This window comes from Corythoichthys intestinalis, chromosome 1, assembly GCF_030265065.1.
Source record: "Corythoichthys intestinalis isolate RoL2023-P3 chromosome 1, ASM3026506v1, whole genome shotgun sequence".
NCBI classification, from domain to species: domain Eukaryota; kingdom Metazoa; phylum Chordata; class Actinopteri; order Syngnathiformes; family Syngnathidae; genus Corythoichthys; species Corythoichthys intestinalis.
The window spans coordinates 65,756,343-65,781,927 of NC_080395.1; the positions used below are offsets into that span (position 1 = coordinate 65,756,343).

The window sequence follows — 25,585 nt, forward strand, 5'->3', positions numbered from 1 at the left end:
AAACAATATAAAGCGGAAATGTGAAGTAAGGTTGGCCAACCATGTTTTTGAATAATATCAATGGCTAAACAATTATAAGCATATTTTCGTTACTTTTTTGTAACGCAACCCTTCCAGATTCTTTGTTTAACCCATAGCAACGCCCTTGACAACGAAAATGCTTTTCTTCGGCAATCTTCGGAAATTACGTCACACTGAGAAGTGCAAGGGAAGTCCGCCATAGAACAGTATTGTTTGTTGCATTGCTTCTCGGTAAGATGCCACGGTGTGGTGTGGTGATGTTTTGTTCTCACTCAAACGAAAAGTTGTATGAGTGGCCAAAGGATAGCAGGGCACGTAAATGGACATCTTTTGTTCGCACGAAGCGAATGAATTTTACGCCATCATCGAGTAGTGTTCTCTGCTACAAAAAGTAAGTGTGGTTTTTGGATAGATGACTGATGACTTTGTCAAAGCAGAGCTGCCAACTGTTGTGGAATGAACAGTAAAAGCTAGCGACGTTAGCCAAAAGCTAACTCGTGGCAATCCCCGATCATAGTTGTTGTTGCGTTCGCTAGGTTAAACGTGTTTAAATTGTGCGTCATCTACGATCTTGTCCGAAAGGGTTAATCCACTGTCAATCGGGTAAGGGGTGTGGATGTGCATACAAGCGGGTCAGCGTCGCGGTAATTCACGGTCACGCTGCCGTAAGAGACACACACCGCCGGTGAGTTTGTGCACATTTATTTGTATTTGTATTATGTATTTCCACCTTCATGCTTCAAGCATTGCATTGCATTTGTTCGGTTCGGCGTTTCTTTCACGGTGATCGCATGATAGCCTTCTAGCTTGGATAGGCGTTTCTTTCACGGTGATCGCATGATAGCCTTCTAGCTTGTGTTTTACGAGAGCCACTGACAGGTGACAGTTGACGACATATAATTTATTTTTTCATGCTTTATTTGTGGGACCCTATTCGGCATGTTATGAAATTACTTCAGATTTCTGCTTTTTAAGGTCAAACTTTTTTTGACTGTCTAGTTTACAATACCGTGTTTTCAAATTTCAAATTGACGAAAGTGCACATCAGTTAAAAGCAGCATGTACTTATTACAGTATTTTCATTTTTCTTGAGTCTTGAGCTACATACTTGGATGTGATATCATTGCTATCGTGGCTTTGTCAGGCTGCTGCTTACCTTTGAAAAACAGGAGAAGACTAATACTAAGTGAATCCAGTAGAACTTTTTATTGCATACCCGGTGGGTATGGGTGACAATAGTTGAATAAACCTTTAGCTCTCAAAGGCCAAAATGGTGCTAAATTCGTGAAATTAAAACATATACAGTATAATACCAGCAAAAGCATCAATCAAAAGCAATGCACAGATGCAAACAGCGCCCCCCCCCCCCCCCCACACACACACACACACACAGCTTAGCCACTTAGCTTATCTTACTTTGCTTACTTCCAAAGCACTTTTGGAACAGGTCTCAAATCACTGCGGCATTTCTTTCAGTAAAAGACAAGAAAAGTAAAGTGCCTTTGACTTCGGGGGGCTCCAGTTGAGAGGCAATAGCTTGGCCGGTGTGTGTGATCCCTTGAATTCATTCGCATGAAGTACTATGCTTTCCAATCGGCTGTCAAGCTAAGCAGGGAAAGTTGGGAGACTTGGCTGCTCCAGACATCGGTTTAAAAGCTTACGGCCCCTGCTTTCTCCACCTTTTCTAAAACATGTTTCGTAACTATTTTTTTAGTGCAGGATAGTGGTCACCTTAATGTATTTGCGACTTGGGACCATATATTTAGGTACCGCGTGAGCCATAAAAAGCAGGGGTCCCAATCTTTCAAAGAAGGCAAGGGACGGTGATTTTTTTCTGACATACTGTGTCTTGTTTCTTCAGTCTTCCCCTCCCACTGCCCAGGGTTACTTGCTGCGGTCCATGCCCAGGCATTGTACTCAACGCTGAAATATTCTGAAACCACCGACATTTTCTTCTCCTACTCCTAGTTTGTTTTTTCCCTCATATGAAAAAGCTGCCCCAGTATTAGTTAATCGCAACTATTGGCCCGCTCTCATTGGTCTGGAGCAGGTCAATAGCAATAGCTGCTCGGCATGCAAAGTAATCATGTGTGATCATACAACTCAGAGTGTAGTGGGTATCAGGAGAAAAAAGGCTGCGTTCAGTGTTACCGGACCGGTAAATGGTATCGGCCCCCTGTTTGTTGGTACTCGGCGATACCGATACCACTGTTTCGGGCCAGATCGACCCCCCTGCCAATACTGATATCGGTATCGGTGAATTAGGGTAGAATTTAGTTGTGACAATTTCGCCATTGGTAGACATTTCGCCGGTGTGGATATTTTGGTAGAGCGGTATTAACAAGGAACATTCTTAACAAACAAAATTCTTAAGAACTTTTGTGTTAAAACAATGTAAGCATTGAACTGCTGCAAAAGAAGTAAACCCTTTATAAGAGGAACAACTTTACAAAGTTAAGCTGCAGTTATTTTGCTATTCAGAGACTATGAAGGTTCTCGAAAATTGTTTTCAATGTCGACACACCGGCAAAGCGTGCAGAAATTGTGGAACGAGTCTCGACTGCTTTTGGCAAGGAAATCGTGCTCTTTTGCCCATTCAATGATAAAGACGTCCACCGTTGTGGCTTGTTTGCTAGCACTGGTGGAAAATCTCGGCGAGGAAATGATGTCGTCAGATAGCCGCATGTGAAGCTTTGTTTACATTTAATTAAACCAATGATATAGGACGTTTTTAACTGAAGACACTCTTGGCCAATCACAGACGAGTTGTGACAGCCGTGTGACCGAGTTGCATCACACAAACTGAAACGCGGCCCATTTTCTTTGAAAGCTGGACAAATAGCGTAATGGTTTGTGCAGGACATCGGACACATCACTGAAAAGGCTGAAACCGGACAGGTGGTCACTCTATTCACAGTTCTGAGTTTAAGGGTTCAATACCGCACTCCAGTCCTCCTATTAAGAATTTGCATGTTCTTCCTTTGCCTGCATTGGTGTGATTGTGTGCTTGAAAGCTTGTTTATGCGCCCTGCAAAGGTAGCAGAGATGGACTGTAGCACCCCTGCGACTTATTATGATAAGTTGTATGGAATCTGAATGAATGAATGATTGATGTTTTTGGACATTAAGTGACGTTATAATGTATGCGACCCTGCCTGACTACATGATTTTTAAAAATATTTGTTTAATTATGTATTTATTTATTTTTGCAAAATACGTACTTCAGACAGGAGAAATGAGGTAATTATGCTTCCCCTATGTTACTCCAACTCAGTGGCCATTTCACAACTTCCCTGTGATGGGCTAGTAACCCCACCTGCCTTTTGTCATGAGTTAGTTGAGATTGGTAACGTCCAGTTTAACAAGACTTGAAACTTGTAGAATGTTTGTGAAGACAAAGTTTTAAGTGTCAGAAGCCTGTTCATTGACTGTCAGATCATTTGACAACTTTGAAAACACCTGATCCAGAGAGATCCAGAGTGAGTTCCCCCTGAAATCCCATTCTTCAGGCTAAAACAATACCATAGCGCTCAAGGGCCTGCCAAGTTAAATGCATGTTTCACCTTTTCAGCAAAATGCCATTTCAAAGTACATTCTCACAGCAATTGTCGTTAAAAAGACCCATTGCTTAATACTTTAATCTTTTGAGTTAATAACAGGAAGTTCAAGTGGACGGGATTTGAAATCTATTTGGTGATTTAGACTGCTATGCATCAATTCCACTTGACAAGAAAACTTTTTATAGAAATAAAGTAACAAATGATGACTTCGTCATACACTCTTTGCATTTGAATTTGATCTTTTTCCATGCATCTATTTGCTCTGTATCCCTCCCCACCATCAGGATGTATTGGAGGGCAGTAATCTACGTGTACCACTGCAAGAACTTCATCAGATGATCATGACCCCTATCAAGGCTTTCAGTAGTGGTGAAGAGACATCCTTGCAGCGCCCTCCCATAAATCCAGATTCCAAAAGCTCTACACCTGGGTCCCACCTCACTGGAGGAGGGGGAGAAGCTGAGGCAAGCTCAAGTGTCATTGCTGAGGGGGATCTACCAAGTCAGTTTACTCGTGTTATGGGAAAAGGTGAGGTAATTACCTGTTTAATTTGGAACTTGTCACTCAAAGCAAGTTTGTCATTTCCAATCTTTATCTCAGTTTGCACTCAGCTATTGGTGTCCAGGTCAGATGAGGACAACATCAGCTCCTACCTACAACTCATTGACAAGTGTCTTATACATGAGGTATAAATGAGTTAATAAGCATCCAACACAATTTTTCTGCTGTGTTGATTTATGGTCACGCAATTTTACTAGATTAGATCTGCTACATATAATGGAGGTATACTGCTTAACCAACTAAACATTTTTAAGGGACTAATTTGGAGTCTTTACTTATGATAGCTAAAAAGACATGAATAATAGACTAATAGGGGACATTTATATCTGATCATTTAAACAGAAATACTTTTGGTCAATGAAAACATTCAAGTGGTCTTGTCACTTGTCAGGTATTTTTCAATACCAGACCCATGAACCCTACTGAACTGTCTTCTATTCTCTTGCTCATCAGTCCTTTAGTGAAACTCAGAAGAAGAGGCTGTTGTCATGGAAGCAGCAGGTCCAGAGGCTGTTCAGATCCATTCCTAGAAAAACGCTCCTTGACATTGCAGGTTACCGACCACATAGAAGGTGTGTATTGTTCATTCAGTAGTGTACAGTATGTTAGTTGCAATTTTCAATAATCCCCCCTAATACACGGGACAAGGGACTAAACAAAAAATGTCATTTCGTCTTGTAGCAGTCGTGGATTTGGTCAATCTAACTCACTCCCCACCACAAGTTGTGTAGGGAGCAGTGTAATGGCACGTAGAAGCCTTCGGCAGTTCCAAATGCCCTCAAGGAGTTTACCAGGGGCAAGGCTGGGCCTTTTGGGCAGCAGTGGTCTGCTAGGACCCACACCTCGCAGCAGCAGCAGCACACCCTCCGGCCCTAAGCAAGGGAGACAGGTGAGTCACACAAACTAGCACTGAGACAACTGTATACAAGTTAATATCATTGTTGAAATGCCATCAATGAAACAGTTAATTAGGACGTTGTGGTCATTCATAAAGGACCCATCCTACGATGAGACACTTGAAACCAATAATAACAAAATATTAGTGATGCACGATAATGCATTTTTCAGCCGATACCGATAACCGATAATTTCCTCCTCGTTCCAACCGATAACCGATAATGTCAAGCCGATAATTTTATTAAAGATTTATGTAAAATTTTAAAGTATACACAAGAGAAAATATTGCTGTGCAAAAATAATATTGCTCTTTTTTGTTTTTCAACATCAAATGTGAACAAGTAGTAGTAGTAGTAAATTCCAACATCTAAATAAAGACAGATTGTCTGACATTGTGTAATGGTAAACTTTTGGCAACAGTTACTTACAGAGTAAATACATAAGTTGCACAAAAATGGCTTTAAAAGTATGCCATTCCTAAAGTATAACATTACTACACAGCAAAAACACAGCTCCTTAAGACTAGTTAAAGTCCCTTGTTTTCAGTGTAAATCTATTGGAAATAAGTTAAATTAACTGCCAGCACTTCAAGTATATTTCACTCAGATTTCTTGAAGAAAAATGGCCAGCTGAAAATAAGATTAACAGCCTTATTTTAAGCAATAAATTATTATATATAATCCTAAAAAAAAAAAAAAAAAACTTGTCAGATATGTTCTTTATTCAAGAATATGTATGGTTCAAAACATTATTTGAAAGCAATTTTTTCTTGATTTAGGTGAAAAATGACATTTTTTTTAGATGTTTGGGCTTAATAAGAACAGATTACAATATTTAGTTCAAGTAAGTGGAATAATCTGGCGCATTCAACTAGTCTTCAACACTCAAACAAGATGGGGAAAATTATTTGACTAGATTTAAGAAGAATGATCTGATTAAGACGTCATAAATTTAAAGCGTACTGAATGCATTACTGACTGGATGACTTCTTTGTGTCGTTTGGTGCATGTTACAATTATCAACTAACCACTGTGCCGTCATGATAAACATGGTTTGTTGACATCACCTGTGTAAATGTCCGTGGTAAAACTGATGTGATCGACATGTCTTTCACGAAGAATCGTGGTCGTATAAACTGCATTATTTTTTCATCCAGGGGTTTGGCTATCGGGTCATTTCGGGAATTTCCTCCCGCCTGTGCCCTTCAGTCCGCCCGGCTGCCAAATTAGCACCCGTGCCAGGCCTCTGTCTTGAACCGGAGTGGCGGCGGCAGCAAAGTTCGTACCGTATATCCGCCCGCCCCGGCCGGCTCGCTGCGGCGCATTCGGTGCATGGCTCTGCTCTCATGCTCTACCCGCCTAGGGCGAGGCGGCGGCCTGCCGGACCGGCGGGCTCCGTCGGAAGACAGCTACTTGTCAACTATCGATCTCGTGAGGTGTTTAGCCATAGATGGGAGTTTACCACTCGCTTTGGGCTGCATTCCCAAACACCCCGACTCCGGGAGGACCGCAGCGTCTCTGTATCGTCACAAGCCCCGTAGCTTCCTTTATAGTTTATTTGTTAACAATAGCTTTAGCATTCGTGCTAGCAGCAGCATATTCGTTCCAAAAATCATTGTGATGCAGTTTTAAATGGCTGCTGGGTTAGTGCTAGTGGTGTTCAATGAGGACGCTTTCTTTAGGCCTTGAGGAACTGTTTTGTAGATGGCGAGAGCGTCGTTTATTTCATTTCACACACGGGAAAAGCAATGCACGCTAGTGAGAGCGCCTCAACACTGATGTGTAACACCGCCTCCTCTATGACGCCGTACTCCTAAACCCCTCCTCCCACAGGGGCTTCAGAGAGGGGAGGGGTTGAGCAGGCGGCAGTGAAGAAGTGGAGAAAACTGCTTGGTTGCGCACATTTGGAGGCTAAATCAAGTATATAATTATCGGATTGCATTATCGGTTGATTTTTTTATTATCTGTATTATCTGTGTGACGTCATAATTGCCATTATCGGCCGATAATTATCGGCAGCCGATATTATCGTGTATCTTTACAAAATATTGGTAACAAACATAAATTATTATATCAAGTGATGCACTCAAAATTCGATGGTGATGATGTGTCTTCAGTTTTGGTGCAAAATACTTTTGAACCAAGTTAATAGGACCTAAAAAGAATGTAATGATGATGGGAAGAAAAAAAGAAATCAACCCACAACCTCTTCATTTGACTTGTTTTACATTAAAGCAGTGTATGATATAAAGAAAATGCATAAATATAATAAAAATCAAATGAAGAACATATCAAATAAAGGCCTACTGACAAACAATAGAATATACTGGTGGAGATTAAGAAATAATCTGAAGAAAAGGAGGAATGTCCACAACTACAAATTTGGTTACTGCCCTGTGGATTTCTTGCCTCCAGCTAGTCTTGAGACAATGCACCTTTCTTCGCCATGGTGAATGGAGATAGTGTGGCTTAGTGGTATCCAAATATAAAAATATGACTATCAAAACTGTCAGAACAAACCCCTAAACTCATAAGGTTACTAGTAGTAATAGCTTCTGTTCAGTATATTGTCTTCACGTATTGGGACTTTTACTTGAAGCAGAGAAATATCGACACTTGACCAGAAACTTGTAACACACACTAGCCTACAGATCATATCACAGCAAGACCATTTTTGGCTATTCTATCTATTGCATCCATGTGCTATTGTAAAATGGCATCTTTTTAATCTCTAATTAAAACATTTTGCTTTTCATACTTGACTTGATATGAGTTTCACAATAAAAGTCAGCACAGCGGACACAGATTGAAATTACAGTGATCCCTTGCCACTTCGAGCTTCAAACTCCCTCAGTTCATAGCGGATTTTTTTTTTTCCAAATAATAAATAAATAAATAAATACAGATGATCTGTCCTGATCCAATCACGTAGTCTCACTCCTACTGCTTTTCTTAGTCTGACAGTGCACTGGAGTTGCTTATTAAAGTTAATGATGATTGACAGACGTTAAGGTTTGATCTTGTCAGAGATGCTTGGAAGCCGAAACTTCAAAGCACTGCATGCGTCAATCATCGTTTAGCTTGTTAAACAGTTGCTATGGCAACTCATTGTGTGTAAGTGAGCAATTTGAGCTGATTTGAGTGGACTCACTCAATGAAGCATTTAATAAAGACAAGCATTTTTCTCCTACTTTATTCTTGTTTAAAAATAATTCGGTGGGACAGTAACATGTTTTAAACTTATCATCATTATTACATTAAAAACCATTTATTAAAATGTATATGGCGGAAAACACTCAGGTGACTTGAAATTCCACTCTGAGGCCCCCAATTTGGCCAAATTTCAAAATTGTCCGATATGCACGTGTGATAAGCTTAAATTCTCAATTTTTGGGGGGAAGAAAACATTTGAACAGGAGGGAATTTAAAAACAAAAGTTTTTTAAACCGCAAAACCCTAACTGGAGGCGAGAGCACGCGAGAGCAGAATGAAAGACGCCACGATTTTAACGAGATATTATCGCGTACTTGCCTTGTTTCGATCCAAAAACTCCATATAGCATGTATCACCGAGTGTGAAGACACAACTGTGAATGGCTACAGCTGGATTTTTTGGGGATTGTATGGGTGAAACATGGTGATATAACAAGGGTCGCGATGCAGAAATCACAGACAACAAGGAGTGGTCGAGATTTTCTTTTTCATATATTTACCCTTTTAAACGTTATTTTTCAATTTTTATTTGTTTGGATCGATTATTTATCATCTAACATATCGAGGAAAATGCGACAGTAACAAAAAAAAAAATACAATTAATAAACGATAGTTATGAGGTAGATATCCGTGACTTTTTTACAGACGCCAAATTTTTCATTGTGACGTAATTTGTTTAAAAGTTTAAAATATGCGAGTGAATAATTTTTTTAAGTCGTTTTTTTTTTTTTTAAACGAAATATTAGACATCAATTAATAATTGTAGGCTAAAAATGACACATTTTGAATAATAAATATAATTACTTACCTTCTTTTTATGGCTAGATTGAAACAAAAGCGGTTGCGCGACGTCGGTAAACCGGGGTTTCCAGGGTAAAAGGGACCATTTAAAAATAGTTCGGACGGCTTAGCATGCCATGAATCTGCTGTGGCAGCATATACTAGTTCTTCTAAAAAAAAATTGCATATTGTGATAAAGTTCATTATTTTCTGTAATGTACTGATAAACATTAGACTTTCATATATTTTAGATTCATTACACACAACTGAAGTAGTTCAAGCCTTTGTTTTAATATTGACAATTTTGGCAAAAAAGTCAAGAAAAACCAAAAATCCCTATCTCAAAAAATTAGCATATTTTATCCGACCATTACAAAAAAATTTTTTTTAATAGAAAAAAAGTCAACCTTCAATTAATTATATCAGCTATGCACTCAATACTTGGTCGGGAATCCTTTTGCAGAAATGCGGCGTGGCAGGGAGGCAATCAGCATGTGGCACTGCTGAGGTGTTATGGAGGCTCAGGATGCTTCGATAACGGCCTTAAGCTCATCCACAGTGTTGGGTCTGGTGTCTCTCAACTTCCTCTTCACAATATCCCACAGATTCTCTATGGGTTTTAGGTCAGGAGAGTTGGCAGGCCAATTGAGCACAGTAATGCCATGGTCAGTAAGCCATTTACCAGTGGTTTTGGCACTGTGAGCAGGTGCCAGGTCGTGCTGAAAAATGAAATCTTCATCTCCATAAAGCTTTTCAGCAGATGGAAGTATGAAGTGCTCCAAAATCTCCTGATAGCTAGCTGCATTGACCCTGCCCTTGATAAAACACAGTAGACCAACACCAGCAGCTGAGATGGCACCCCAGACCATCACTGACTGTGTGTTCTTGACACTGGACTTCGGCATTTCCTTCTCCCCAGTCTTCCTCCAAACTCTGGCACCTTGATTTCCGAATGACATGCTAAATTTGCTTTCATCTGAAAAAAGTACTTTAGACCACTGAGTAACTGTCCATTGCTGCTTCTATGTAGCCCAGGTCAGGCGCCTCTGCCGCTATTTCAGGTTCAAAAGTGGCAAAGTGGCTTGACCTGGGGAACGCGGCACCTGTAGATCATTTCCAGCACACGCCTGTGCACGATGGCTCTGGATGTTTCTACTCCAGACTCAGTCCACTGTTTCTGCAGGTCCCCCAAGGTCTGGAATTGGCCCTTCTCCACAATCTTTCTCAGGGTGCGGTCACCTCCTCTGGTTGTGCAGCGTTTCCTGCCACACTTTTTCCTTCCCACAGACTTCCCACTGAGGTGCCTTGATACAGAACTCAGGGAACAGCCTATTCGTCTTAGCCTCTTGCTTGAGGGTGTCAATGATGGCCTTCTGGACAGCAGTCAGTTGCAGTCTTGCCCATGATTGCGGTTTTGAGTAATGAACCAGGCTGGGAGTTTTTAAAAGCCTCAGGAATCTTTCGCAGGGGTTTTGAGTTAATTCGTTGATTCAGATGATTAGGTTAGTAGCTTCTTTAGAGTACCTTTTCATGATATTTATGAATTTTTTGAGATAGGGATTTTTGGCTTTTCTGGACTTTTTTGCCAAAATCATCAATATTAAAACAATAAAAGGCTTGAACTACTTCAGTTATGTGTAACGAATCTAAAATATATGAACGTCTAATGTTTATCAGTACATTACAGAAAATAATGAACTTTATCACAATATGCTAATTTTTTAGAAGGACCAGTAGACATATTGTTCTATCAAACACAACAGTTCTTTTGGCTTAAAATACAGCAGTTTATTTTAAAGAGGGGTGCAAGAGCAGAAACTGCTTTTTCAGTCTTGTCTGTGTTTTCTGCCATATACATAAAAGTTTTTTTTTTTTTTTTTAATGTTTTTATTTTACTTTGGGGGGAGTATAGAAACATGTCCTATATGCATCTCTTTCCAATGCTAAATCAGAATAAATACATTGAACACACAAAACAAGATATATTTTTGTGTGGGGGGGGGGGGGGGGGCTACTTTGTGGTTTTTCACTTATTGGGGGTCTGGTCCCCATTAACCGCGAAAAACGAGACATCACTGTACTTTTCAACCCTTCCAGACATGGTTGTCACTTACTTTGATTCTCCTCTGTTCTCATACATCTTATCATCAAACATTTGTGGCCAATTAAATTTGTCACATAGGTTGTATTGAAGTGATTTCTTGATTTAACGGGTCTTGAGGTGGTCAGGCTTGAGTGTGGTAAATGAAAATGAATTTGGCTTTCAAAAAATGTGAAGCTAATACAATTGTTGTTAATTTAAAAGTTTACTATACATTGCATTGACTTTTTAAAAAATGGATAAAGGATAGTGAAACACAATACAATCCAGTACTAGTTCTCGAAACTTAAAGTTGTCTGGCATTCACTTTATACTCTAAGAATCACTACAATTGCACACCAATATGACTTCCCATTTGCAGGAAATGTGTATGTAAAAAGTTTGATGCAAGTAGGTTGTTGAGGGAGTACAATGTGGAAAAATATTTCCCTGGATAATTACTATGAATTGCTAAAACAATAATAATTGATTGTTTTTTCACATTGCAAGAATATAGGCAAGAAAAAGGGTGTAGTCTTGGCGTCTGACGAATGAAATGAGATGTATGGAACTAGTAGGGAAGTCACCCCACATACCACAGACCTTGCGTCAGTGCTCAACACTGAAACAGGAGGAGCTAAGGAGCCGTTTCAGGCTCATCCTGGCACGTTTTCGTCTGGGCTGACCCATTTCATTGGAAACCTACGTCTCTTTCATTCTCTCACACATACTCATCCCGTACAATTGGAGGAAATACCTCAGTTCCTTTTCCCTGTACCTCCTTGTGCGTCTGCATTGTAGTCTGCACTAAGTGTTCAAGGGAGAGATGTGTGAGTCATATTTTGGCCAAGGTGTTGGTGAGGGAGGGGCAAAGACAGAGAGAGAGGGAGAGAGAGAGAGAGAGAGAGAGAGAGAGAGAGATAGTACGTATTTATGTTTGTACATGAGAGACAGAAAGAGTGAGAGAAGCAGTGAGAACAGTGCATAGGCATTTCCTGTTTTTCCTTGGCCCGCGGCGCTGGAGGGCCATGAGGGGGATTGGAAAGGGAGTGAGGGGAGGAGGATTTTTTTGTGTTAAAGGTGTAATAGGCAGGTTATTGTAAGGAATTTGTGTGGTTAGCATCTGAAACTGTCAAGTGTTTGTTTGATGGATGTCCAATCAATACCGTTTGAGTAATGTTGAAGGAACTTATTATTTTTTTCTCTGACTCTTACAACTACTTACTAGTTGCCTCTTTACGCCTAGTACAGGGGTGGGAAAACTATTCCTCAAAGGGCCGTAGTGGTTGCAGGTTTCTGTTCCAACCCATCAAGAGGGAAACTTTTCACCAATCTGGCATCCTGCAAGCGCAATCAGTTGGTCGCAGTTAGGTGCTTCTTATCTGAGCAGAAACCTCATTGTTAAACTGTCTGTGCTGGATCAGTTGGAACAAAGACCAGGAGCCACTACAGCTCTTGAGGACCAGTTTGCCCACCCCTGGTCTAGTACTTTTTTCGTGGAGTTTTAAATTTTATTTATTTCATAGATTTCTACTCCATGTCTCTGTATTACTTCAAACAGGATCATGAAAATCTACCATTTTTCCTGTCTTCATACACGTCCACGGCAGTCTTCTACATTTCTCTGTGCATTGCCAAGGAATATGAAGCAGCATGACTTGCCAAATAAAACGTCCGATAAATAAGAGCCAATGTCATACACAATTTGTTCTCATATCTTATAATTTGTGTAGTTTATACAGAAAATAAAGTGTCTCTGACATTTTTCTATGCCAGCAAATTAGTGGTATTTTTTTTATAGTGTGTGAGTGGTATATTCAGCAACTTATTTGACCTCGTAATTACTTTTTTTTTTTTAGTGGGGCGGGGGGTCTTTTCAGAGATTGCTACTGCGACTTATGAGACTCTCTTCTCAAGTTTATGATATGCCACCCACCCTGTAGGGTCTTTAAATGAATGGTGCTTTGGTGAGGCAACTGCCAACCACTTTAGCCATACACCAGAGACCCAACAATTTGTAATTGTTAGAAGTTATCTGATGTGGTTCTTTCTTATTCAATACGTAGGGTAAATTGTTTCTGTCTTTTCTTTAGGGTCTGTGGTTTGCTAATCCTGGAGGCAGCAACAGTATGCCTAGCAGAACCCACAGCTCTGTGCAACGGACCCGTTCCCTCCCAGTTCACACAACCCCGCAAACTATGGTCATGTTCCAACAAGCTGGTAAGAACTATTCAGGTTGCATCTTCTGACAGGATCAACCAAACTTGCCTTTTCAGTTTTGTCACAATCAAATTTGCATTAAAGGCAAATTGTAGCTTGTTGCACAAACTTTTTGTGCACTATATTTAGCTCTGTAGCCTGCATGCACATTCACTGCATGTTCAAACTATACAAACTAAAATATTACCATGGCTCAGAAGCAGGCATATTGTGTTATGTTGATGACTTTTTATAGAAGCGCATACAATAGGAAACGCTCATTAAACACACAACTCTGTGTCCTCAAAAGGTATTATATGTTACTCGCTAGGTACGGAGTACAGTGTGACTTGTATATGTTATCGGCGTCCTATTGGGTGATATGCGGTGGTATGTCTTGCATTTACTTGAGTAACTTTTTGAGAATAATATTTTTGTAAGAGTAGTTTTACTGTGCCATACTTTTTACTTGAGTAGATTTGTAAAGAAGAAACGCTACTCTTACTCCGCTACTTTGGGCTACACGTTACATTTTTCCTTTCATATTAGATTTTACTTTATTTTTGCCGTAAATGCCCACAGTAGCTCTACCAGTTTCACCAATGACACATTGCAACAATAATCACATGACTCAATTGTACCAATCACACGTAACAATGCAGTCACATGACCACACACAAGCTTGCAGTCGGAAGTCCTATGTTCACGTCGGCCTGTTCAATCACCTGGAGTCTTTAAAGCACTGTAAAAAATAAACTAGGAGTCGGTGGCTCCACTTAGTACTGTACTGCCGTGCATAAATCCAGAGCAAGACGGCGACATCTGCGATGACGCAAAAGGAAAAGAAAGGTTCTCCTATGGGAACAAAACTTTTGCCGAACATGTCCAGGGCCATCTTTCAACAGGACGGCGCCAAGTCGAGCTCACAAAACGCAGGAGTGGTGCCAATCGTACGCTCCAGCTCTGGAAGAAGAACGAGCGACCGGGGAACAGCCCTGACCTGTCGCCAATAGAAAATCTGTGGGTTATTGTCCAGGAAGAGATTAACAAGATGGCGGCAGCAACGTCCGAAAGCACTCTAACCAGGAACTTCCAAGCTGCCTGGTCCAAGATCAGCTCAGAGATGCTGGACAACCTGATGTCTGGCATACCATATCAGGGAGAAGGGGGATACACCTGTAAAGAAACCACGACTATCAGATTTTTTTTCATGCCATGAACGTTGGAAAGTTGGGACAATACTTGTGGGACACCCTGTACCACACAAAAAAAAAAAAACAATGCTTAAACGCTATCAAAGGAAAATATTGCCAAAACTATTTTGGGCCAATGAAAAGGTAATATAGGACTCAATAAAACTAAAAATAGTAAGTACCGTATTGGCCCGAATATAAGACGGTGTTTTTTGCATTGAAATAAGACTGAAAAAGTGGGCGTAGTCTTATATTTGCAGTCTAGACGTTATACCCATTTACGACGCTAGACGGCGCCAGACATCGTTGAAGCGATGTTCTGTCGTGACAGATCTCAGCTACTCTCAAGTTTAATCAGTTTGCATTATTTTATTGTAATGTTACAGTTACAGTTACACTTCACTTTGATGTTTAATGCAGTTATTGCAATTTTGTTGTTTTATCACAATAGATTGGTTTATTTACATTTCAAAAACCAGAAGCCATTCATTTATGAATGTGGTTGCACTTTAGTTTACATATTTAAATGTTCAGCTATTAAGATTTGAATGAGGCAAAATAACATGCTTTTTCTCTCAAATATATTGTTATAATCATTTGTTTCAGATGTACTGTAATTATTTTCTGTATAAAAATTAATTTGGTGTTCAAAAAGTCTTTTTTCAAACTTGAGTCTTGAAAAAGAGGGGGTCGTCTTATAATCAGGGCCGTCATATATTCGGGCCAATACGGTACTTGCTGTTTTTAACTGATGTGTGCCCGGGAATTGGTAGGACCTCTCATGTGGCCGGACGGAATTCCAGAACATTGGAACAAACAACATCCCATCCGAGACGGGCCTCTTTTGGCTCAAATAGGGGACGTCCAGGCTACTACGGGATTGTTGGCACTTGGCAACCTGATGCCAGCTAGCAAAGAAAGTCAAAAGCTTCACAAACCTTAAACACTTGTTGCTGGTGGTGGTGGTAGTGGTGGTGGTGATGCTGCCCGCTTCTTGAAACAAGCTTCCATCCATTCTTATAGTATAGTATATATAGCATTTAGCAGCGAATAGTATAATATATATAGCCTATCTGTTCATAATTTGCCGCGGTGGCGCTTGTAGACGCTGTCAGCCACAAGAGGTAAACACTTCTTCTTCGGGACAGGCAGGCTTTCCTGGGCATGCTGCCACTATGGTATATTCCAGTACTGCACATTATACTCAGACCAGCTCAGAAGCGAGAGTGTGTATTGCGAGATCCGGGAATTTTGAGAAAACAGCCCAAGTAGCCACTCCCTAGATACGCCAATGTAGTACAGTATAATAATAACAGTTCATATAGATAATATGCGGAGAAAATATTTTTAAAAAAGTCTGACATTGTAAGCAGTTACTCACAATGTTATTCATTACTTGGGTATTCTTTTCAACGAATACTTTAACTTGTACTTTAGGAAATTTTTTGGGATCACTACTTGAGTAACTTTGTTTTGAAGTAACACCACCTCTGCTGATATGGCGTAGTTATACAGGATGTCGCTGGAAATACATGCTTGGTTTAACAAAGTTTTAATGTCTTTGCGTTTTTTTGTTTTTTTTTTTAATGTGTTTAGAAGGTAACAAAAGGATAGCGTTCATTAAAAAAACATCAGAACAGTGAATTTTGGAACATTTTACATTAAGTAAAATGAAGTGGAAGATGATTGGTTCCCAGCAAACTTGATGCAACATATAATTTTAGAGATGTCCCGATCAATCGGCATCCCATCGATCGGGTCCAATCACGTCATTTTCAAAGTATCGGAATCGGCAAAAAAATATCGGCCATGCCTTTTTTAAATATATATATATATTTTTTAATCAAATTGTTTTCTAATTGTATTTAACGTTACAGACATAATATGTTACACTCATCCAGAGTCTTTAGTTTAGGCCTAAGGTAGGGTGATCAAATTTATCCCGATAACGGCGGTAATTAATATTTTTTAAAATGTATCACGTTAAAATATTTAACGCAATTAATGCATGCGTTGCACGACCCACTCACGCATTGTCGCGCTCAATCTGTAATGGCACCGTTTTACCTATATAGCGAGATAAAAGGCAGCGTAACATGAGTAGAGTGAATTTTAGCAGCCTTTAGAGCCTTTTTTTAATTGGCTAAAGCCTGACAATTAGTGTTGTATCGGTCGCGAACGATTCGTTCTTTTTGAACGAATTGTTTGGGTGAACGAGACCGAACTAATCACCATCTGCACTGATTCGTTCTATGAAGTTGGTGCTTGTTCACTGCGTGGGAGGGCGTTGAGCAAGCGGCAGCGTCTTCTGACATCGCACACGACCAATCAGACGCCAGCCTCATCGCGGGCAGGGGAGGGACCGGAAACAGAATCAGGGCGTATGTCACTCACTTCCACGTGTGGCCAATAAGCAGCCAGCGTGCAGGCAGGGGGGCAAGACTGAGTTTTGTCACTTCCCGTTCAGTGACTCGGTCCTCCGGCTCCTGACCTAGCTTGCTGCTAACTTGACATTCCAGTAATGACTATGCGGTGAACGAATCAAAAAATGAAAGGAAAGGACTTTGTCACATATTTGTTAACGTGGAGCCTATCAAATGCAGCTCAAAAAGACAAAAACACCACACAAATCTAGCGAGCATGGTTTAGTGTACTACTTTTCTCAACAGATTCGGGACTACCTATTACGACATACTATCAAATTTACAGTACTTTAAAACACGGGTAGCTACGAGGCAAGCAAAAGCTGAGCTGCGGTCGCGTGACGGCAATGAAGGGGGCAGAAAACTCACTATATGGAGGCTTCATGGCAGCGATAATTACCTCATATGTGCACAGAAAAAAAGAATATATAGTATGATCACCATAATACTGATTTGCAATGAAACGGTATATACATGTCCATTTTTTCCAAGTGTTTTTTTTTTTTGTTTTTGTTTTTTTTTTTGTCGTGTCAGGTGTTGGTTGGTTTGACAAATTATGTCAATCCGTCCATCATGTGCTACTCAAGCGCCCCAAAACAACGCACATGGACACGGGAGATGTCGCAATATGTCTACATTTTTCTTAACAGACTAATGAGGGTAGAAAGGCGACATCGTAAAGAGCAAGCAATCATTTCTCGTCAGCATTTGACGAGCTGAGATGCGGGGATGACAGGGGAGTTGACCGGATTATTTTATTTATTAATACCAGTGCAAAAATTCAATACGATCATCTTAATACTGATTTGCAATTAAACTGGCAAATATCAAAATGTAGTATTGTCTTTATTTCAGAGCAGCACATTCGACAACTAGCTATTGACACTTATAGTTTTAACAATAGTGACTAAAAATAATAGTGATGAGCATAAAAACAAAAATACAACAGAGCGAGATGTAAATATGATGTGTTGGTCGTTCCATATTTAGAAATTAAACTTTCGATTTATTTTTATTTTCGTGACAGCAAGCATGTTGCGTTGGCTGGTAGCAAGCAGCATTGTAAATGTGATCAAGAACATGCTAAAGAAAGTCCGTGCGCCCCCGACCCCAACCCCCCGCTCCCCCCACAAAAGGAAAGTGTTTAACCGTGTCCTCAATCGAAATGCAAGCACGAGCCATGACTTTGAGCCCATAGAACTAGGACAGACGACGCGGAAGTTCTCCCTCGCTTTTGCAGCAGCGGGAGGGAGGGAGACGAGGCTGTCTGTGAAAGCAGAATGATATTGCCTGTCACTCATTACTGAAACTACGACGAGTGGTCAATGTGCAAGAGAGGGAGGGACCAAGCAATGTCACTTCCCGTTCAGTTATACTGCGAAGCGGTCTTTGGTGATTCGTTTGGCAATGTCACTTCCAGTTCACTAACCGAACGATTCATTTGGGCGGGGAGGGAGATGAGGGGGGCGAACGATTCGTTGAACGATTCGTTTGAACGAATCTTTTTACTGAACGATCCGGAATGGATTCGTTTACTCAAGTGAACGACAGATCCCGTCACTACTGACAATCCCTCTCCCTACATTTAGAAATATCATGGGAAGCAATGTGGGGAAGCAAGGTAGCAGTTGATCTTTTTCTTAACACCTTATGTTATTTCCCAACGCAGAGAAGATATATCAATTGGTAGCACTACGCACAGTCATGGTTCCACTTCCCATCATGCATTTGGGCATGGCTACAGTATAATTTACTGAAAGCTCAACAAATACACTAGATGGCAATATTTAGTCACAATATACAAAGTCACAAGTCTTTCTATCCGTGGATCCCTCTCACAGAATGTTAATAATGTAAATGCCATCTTGAGGATTTATTGTCATAATAAACAAATACAGTACTTATGTACTGCAAGTTGAATTTATGAATATTCATATTCATATTATTGAATATTCATCCGAGTTTTATTCATTTTTTTCTTAATGCATTGCCAAAATGTATATGATCGGGAAAAATTATCAGGAATGATTGGAATAGAATCGGGAGCAAAAAAAAAGCAATCAGATCGGGAAATATCGGGATCGGCAGATACTCAAACTAAAACGATCGGGATTGGATCGGGAGCAAAAAAACATGATCGGAACAACCCTATATAATTTACCGCATGAGTTGTAATAAATAGTATAAACAATTACCATGAAATATACATATAATCACCTCTATACATTTATATATACAGTATATCATCACCGTTATACATTTTTTCCTATTTACTATGTTTTCGTCTGTTTTGTCTGTATTAGTAGTAGGCCTGTCGCGATAACAAATTTTAGTAGGCGATATATTGTCCATAAATTATTGCGAAATGCGATATTATTGCAGGTTTTTTTAATATCCTATTCAACCACGAATATAGTGACAATACATCCTAATAACTGACCTATTGAAATGCAATAAATTGTTCTTCTCAAATAAAACACAAACTATATTAAAAAATTATAAATACTTTAAAAAAATAATTAAAAAATTAAAAAAACATGCATAATGAGTCATTTTAAAGCTAGTTAGGTGCAGAATATGAAATAGGTGAGAAACCAACTGTCATTTTTGTTGTCTGCCAAATAGAGCCCATTAAAAATGACTGTCATCTTGTCCAGCAAAGTGTGCATGCAACAAATTTGAAGCCAAATTATTATCATTTATTACATCATATTATCATTGCCAATCAGATTTTTCATAGTGGGTGTCATTTTAAATTTACAGTATTCTTTGTTTAAAATCTGAAGTATATGCGATTGCTTCCAGAAATCTGAACATGACAGGCTTTTATTTTGAAATGTTCACCGGAAGTACATTCCCTAAGCCACTAATCGTAAGGTTTACACTCTGTAAAAAGAAACAAAAACAAAAAGCACTTCTCTTTCGTCATGCATGTTGTATCAGTAATAGATTTTTTTTCTTTGTTCGCATTGCTTGCAAATTCTTTAATCCAGCGAGTTTTCATGTTTGATGAGTCACCCTTTAACCACAATTTTGCGTTGTGGAGAAGACAATGTCAATGTTTTATAGTAAACTAAAGTGGTTAGTTCATTCTCTTTTTTCCATTAGCCTCAATGTAGCAATGCTAACGTTTTACAATGTTTAATATAGAAGTGTTTCCTTATTTTGTATGTCTGAACTTTAATTCCACTGCTTGTTGATGGCCAACAAACATCTGTGAAAGCTACTGGAGTCTCATATGTAATCAACACGCGCGTGTGCCGATTGCACGCAGCACATGCACGCACATATGTCTGCACGCACGCAGCAATAAATCACAGCCAGGAAAATTACCGCCCCCATTTTTATTTGCCGTGCGATACATTGACTTATTGCATATCGCGACAGGCTTAATTAGTAGGTCTACCATGACAAGTGCTTTGTTCAAGTGTGATCTGCTTGTAATACTCCGATGAGTTCCGTTTCGCCATTATGTGTCCTTCATTCTCCACCTCTCCTCCTTCTCATTACTACTTTCATGTAAATGAGACCAATTGATTCCCTCAAGTGCCTACATAGTTAACCATTTAAGTGCTTCCCAGGATTCATATTAACAGGAGAGATGGCCAAGAGTCTCACCCATCTATCCATGTTAAAAGCCAAACAAAACAAAAAAAGTTATAGGGATTAGCCCTGGATATACAGTACTGTGAAACTGCTGATATGTCATCTGGTCTTCTTAGCTTTACAGTACTGTTTTAGATTTCTTATGTTCAAACAATACATTTTTTGCCATTTATCTTGCCACACTGACAGTTTTGGCTGTAACACCCGCCTTTGTCAGAGCTGTTGCCACTTCCTGGTGTGAAGTGTGTTAAAAACAACTGCTCTGGTCAGGAGAACTTCAAAATACAGTTCCTTGATCGATCAAGTCCATTCTCCTGCTGTTACGATTTTATTTAATAAAACTATTATATAGCGGTAGGCTACAATTGCTGCGAATTGCAATCCTACTTAATTGCATTACAATTACAGACATTAGAAACAGATAAGTAAAATCAGAGGAATAACAAATAGTCCTCTAAGAACAAACACTAGAAAAGAATTTTCCTATTTCCACCTGAAGAGTAATTGAAATATTTCACCATTGCTGAAACCTAAGACTTAAACGTGACCTGAGAGCCACCTCTCCTCAAAGACTATTTGACTTGCCAAGACCAAGAGTTTGAGTGACCAAGCTACTGTATCCACACAGTTTGCCCACTGTGATGTCAGATAGCTTCCGCTGTCTCACATGTCCCATGGGAGCAATTGACAGAAAACTGGGACTTCCTTCACAGTTTCTTTAAAACCAGGATGACAGAGGGTGTGAGTGGAGAACATACGTGAGAGAGGAAGAGAATGGGCCAGGGAAGGGAAAGCTTGAGAGTCCCACAATGGCGCTCTTTGTGCAGTGACGACTACTCTCTGGCCCACTTTCCTGCCTTCTCTCCCTCCCTGACCCATTCTTTTTCTTGACTGTCTCGTCCCTCCTTCCCTCGCTCCCTTCCAAGTCTGCAGAGTCATGCACACGTAGCACTCCCAACCAGACCATTTTCACAGCCGGCCCCTTTTGTCTCGATGTGTGTACGTATACGGTATAGCCGAAGTGTTTGGTAGGAAACACGTTAATTGAGGTACAATATAGAAAACTGATGGAATGTGTGTGTCCCAGTTTGTTTGTCTTGGTCTTTGTTCACAGGATGAGGGGAGTGAGCGAGGGTATGTGGATGTGTTTTGGAGGAAGGTTGGTCATTGAAGCCTATAAATAGCCTGCTGTGGATGACCGCCTAACTCAGCTTTTCTCTCTGACCACAAGGGATTTTCACTGCCTCGTCTGTACTGAAGACTCAGCTAAAGACTGAATAGCTTGACAGGGTTGCTTGGTAGCACAACCCAAATATATGCCCAACACACCCTAACTCTTTAACCTCAACCCAACCCTCTCCCAAACATACTTCACTTAGTTCCAGAGCTGAAGCAGTGGCAGTCAACAGAAGCTGTTACCTGGGAGATCCAAAAAGGAACACGCTGTCTGCAAGATGCTAATAATATAATGATGTGTATACTGTTTATGTAAACATAGTGTGTAAGATCTTTCATCGAGGAAGCACCATGGCTGGACTGGCACCTGCTGTTTTGTCATGGGAATAATTAACACTGCTTTTTAAGGGGGAGCTGCTATTTTTTTCTTTATTCCGGTTGTGACATTTTTATCCGTTGCAACGTAATTTGATGTCAATGAATTGAAAATAGTATCTTTTTCTCTGTCTGATAAACATTATTGCGAATACATTCATTCTGGTGTCTGAACAGTTTTTGAAATAATAAGATGGAATGGAATTGAATTACATAGAATGGAATGGAAAAGAGTTGGAGACTTTATTGTCATTGTACAACGAAATTGAAAGTGCATCCCTTAAAATTGCATAAATAAGAACAAAATAAAACTCATACCACATACACACAAGAATTCATTTCACATCTGCATTGTTTACTCATTATTGCACCGCTACTATCTGTCAAGAACCTAATTTATTAAGTGTGTTATAGCTTTTGCATAAAAAACTGTTTTTATTTTATTTGTGGTTTCAGTACAGAACTTTCATTAACCTGAAGTGTTTACCTGATGGCAGCAGTTCAAAGTGGGAGTGTCCTGGGTGGGATGAGTCCCTGAGAATGTTGTTGGCCCGCATGAGGCAGCCGGAACTGTACAGGGGCTTTTCTGGGCTATGTTAACGACTCCCTGGAGCATTTTACTCTCTGCTACATTGCAATTGGCGAACCACAAAGACACGAAGTACATCGAGATACTCTCAGTAGAGCATCAAGAAGGCTGCCAGCAGTTTCTGGGTGAAGTGTTTTTTCCTGAGCACTCTAAGGAAGAAGTCTCTGCTGGGCCGTTTTGATGATGGACTCTGTGTTGATGCACCAGGTTAAGTCCTCCTTTATATGGACAACTAGAAACCTATAATCAGTCACCCACTCCATCTGCTCCCCCCTGGTGAACATGAACTGAATCTCCAGTTTCTCTTTCCTCCTGAGCTCTTGACCAGCACCTTCATCTTGGTGGTGTTCAGGGCCAGGTTGTTATCAGAGCACCGCACTGACAGCCGCTCCACCTCGTCCAGGTAAACAGACTCATCCCTCAAGAGATGAGCCCCACGATGGTGGTATTGTCAGCAAACTTGATTAGGGCATTTGCTTGAGTGCGCAGGTGGGCAGTCGTGCATGTAAAGTGTGTAAAGTAGGGGGTTCAGCATGCAACCCTGAGGAGAGACGATATACAGGCCTCTTCTCACCCTCTGAGAGGGGTCGGACATGAAGTCTTTCCTCCATAAGATGATGGAGTCTGATATTCCCAGGTCTGACAGGTTGATACCCAATCTGTTGGGAAAGATGGTATTGATCGCTGAGCTGTAGTCCACGAAAAGCAGTTGTGCATAACTCCCCTGCTGCCCCAGATGGGAGAGAGCAACATGGAGACCTGTGGCTATAGCATCTCCTATGGACCTGTTTGTTCTGTAGGCGAGCTGGTGAGGGTCAGTCGTAGGTGGGAAGTTTGAGTTTATGTCAGTCCGGACCAGTTTCTCAAAGCACTTCACAATAATTGACATCATTGCTACTGGACCGTAGTCATTTAGGCTGTTGATGGTTGTAGTTTTACATAGCATTACGATGGTGAGGACTTGAGGCACACTGGGGCGGCAGTCTGTGACAGTGACCAATTGAAGATGGAAGCAAAACCCCGGCAAACTGGTCTGTGCAGTTCCGTAGCACCAGTCCCAATATGCCAACAAGTCCCACCGCTTTCCTTGCGTTCACCGCACTAAGAGTGCATCTCGCTACATGCTCCTCCACTGTGAGAATGTGAATGCAGCAGCCTGGAAGGTGTAGCAAGGCTGTGTCCTGTGAAGCTACCTCAAAGTGAGCGAAGAAGTGGTTCAGCTCCTCCACTAGTGAAGCGTCACTGGCATTTGGGTTTTTGCTCTGGAAGCAGTCCTCGATCTTCCTCCTGTGAGAGCTTTGGCTTATCTGATGCCTATCGTCAGGTTGGATCTGGCAGCGCTGTACAATGCCCCATCACTAAACCTAAACAGGGTAAACAGGGATGCACTTATCCATAGTGACATTGTTCATGCAGTAGTTGATGTAACCCAGGACAGCTGTTGTGTGTTGCTCCAAATCATGGTGTTCAAAGACATTCCAATTTGTCAACTCAAAGCAATCCTGCAGCTCTTCAGTGGCACCTTCAGGCCAGATTTGAATAGTTCTAGATATGATAGCAATACTTTTGCCAACAGGGGTGTATGCTGGAATTAAAAACGAAGACATAGTAGGCTGACTAGCCAAGTGAGGAAGTGGTTCATTTTCGCTCAGTATCAGGTTTTGTCAGACTTTTAGATCCGATTGACCAATGGCCGCAGGTATCTTAAATATGTAAAGTAGAGTGCAGGCGAGTAATTCCATATTAGTTCAACCAGAGGTCCGCAGGTGACCATCTTAAATTTGGCCCTAAAATGTATTTTAGCGTTACGCTACTCCAACTGATTTCGCCTGTTTTTCCTCGCGAATAGCAAGCTTAAATTTGCAAGGTTTTTTTAGTTTAATGGCTGGAGTTTGTTATCCAAGGTAATTCTTGCCCAGGTTTTTTTTTTTTGGGGGGGGGGGGGTGCTGTGTGAATTTAGATTTCCTAACATGAGTCTTTTTATGGCTGGAAATTAAACAGTTTTCAAGGCTCCATTATGAGGAAAAGGGCGCTTATTGATAGTTAATTGTGCTATATTCCTCCTATGTGGGGACAGGTCTATGTGTACAAGAAAAATTGTGTATACACGCCATAATGAGGGTGATCGCCCCTAAAAAATGTTCCGGCTTAAAAAATGACATGTTTGCCATTTTAGGGTGGCAGATTCATCAGGGGGGGCTATTACTTAAGGTAATTGAACCTTTTCTACTTAATTGTGAATACAGTATATTAACTGACAGCAGACTCTGGAAGCCTGGGCCTGAATTATCCTGGTTACCAAATTTAAGCCTGCCCTTTCCAAGATGTTGACCTCCAAAACCCTATACATTTCAGTTCATGATTTGGCCAGGAAGGCCAAAATGGAAATTTTGGAAAATTGTGTATTACCCAATTTGGGGTTAGCTGTATTTCTTAAATAAGTCTAGAATTTTGCATGTGTTCATTATTCACATAACGTTATCTTCAGATTAAATTTGAGTTTAATCGTAGTCGGTCAGCTGCAAACATTTTTCAATTTTGCTTGATCTTGAATGACCCATAAGCCAGTTGTTGGGACATACCTGCAGTGTCACACAATCTTGTTCTTACCTCAGATTTGTCCATTATGGACTACAGTCCAATGTTTGTTTTAAATCCTCACGAAAAAAAAACAGCGATTCAATAACAGGTTTGGCCATTTTCTCTTCATATGTATGTAACATTAAAGGCCATACATGTGGATAAGGGACTGCCGAGTCCTAGAGACATCCTCAACTACACCCTTAAACCATCACACGACAGGACATGCGACTTTCTCTCTTGCAGTGAGAACTATGACAAAATGTGGCAAAACTCAAAAGGACAATAAAGTGCAAAGAAATGCATATCGCTTGCATTTTGTTGTTGTTGCTG

At 40.5% G+C, this 25,585-nt stretch overlaps 1 protein-coding gene across 8 annotated transcripts in view; it reads left to right on the plus strand.

The window, feature by feature from the left end:
- samd4a (sterile alpha motif domain containing 4A) overlaps window positions 1-25,585 on the plus strand; it is a 93,697-nt gene that overhangs the window by 46,524 nt on the left and 21,588 nt on the right. For 3 of the 8 annotated variants that reach the window (XR_009063204.1, XM_057836306.1, XM_057836331.1), the window contains 5 exons: window positions 3,866-4,109; window positions 4,182-4,267; window positions 4,596-4,714; window positions 4,824-5,031; window positions 13,204-13,330. Coding sequence is in view for 7 of the 8 variants with exons in the window: in XM_057836306.1 (XP_057692289.1) it covers window positions 3,866-4,109; window positions 4,182-4,267; window positions 4,596-4,714; window positions 4,824-5,031; window positions 13,204-13,330 (784 nt within the window). In the remaining variant the exon portion in view is untranslated. Of the gene's footprint in view, window positions 1-3,865; window positions 4,115-4,181; window positions 4,268-4,595; window positions 4,715-4,823; window positions 5,032-13,203; window positions 13,331-21,645; window positions 22,467-25,585 lie in introns of those variants that run through there. The other 5 variants (XM_057836318.1, XM_057836338.1, XM_057836323.1 and 2 more) reach the window with 4 other exon arrangements.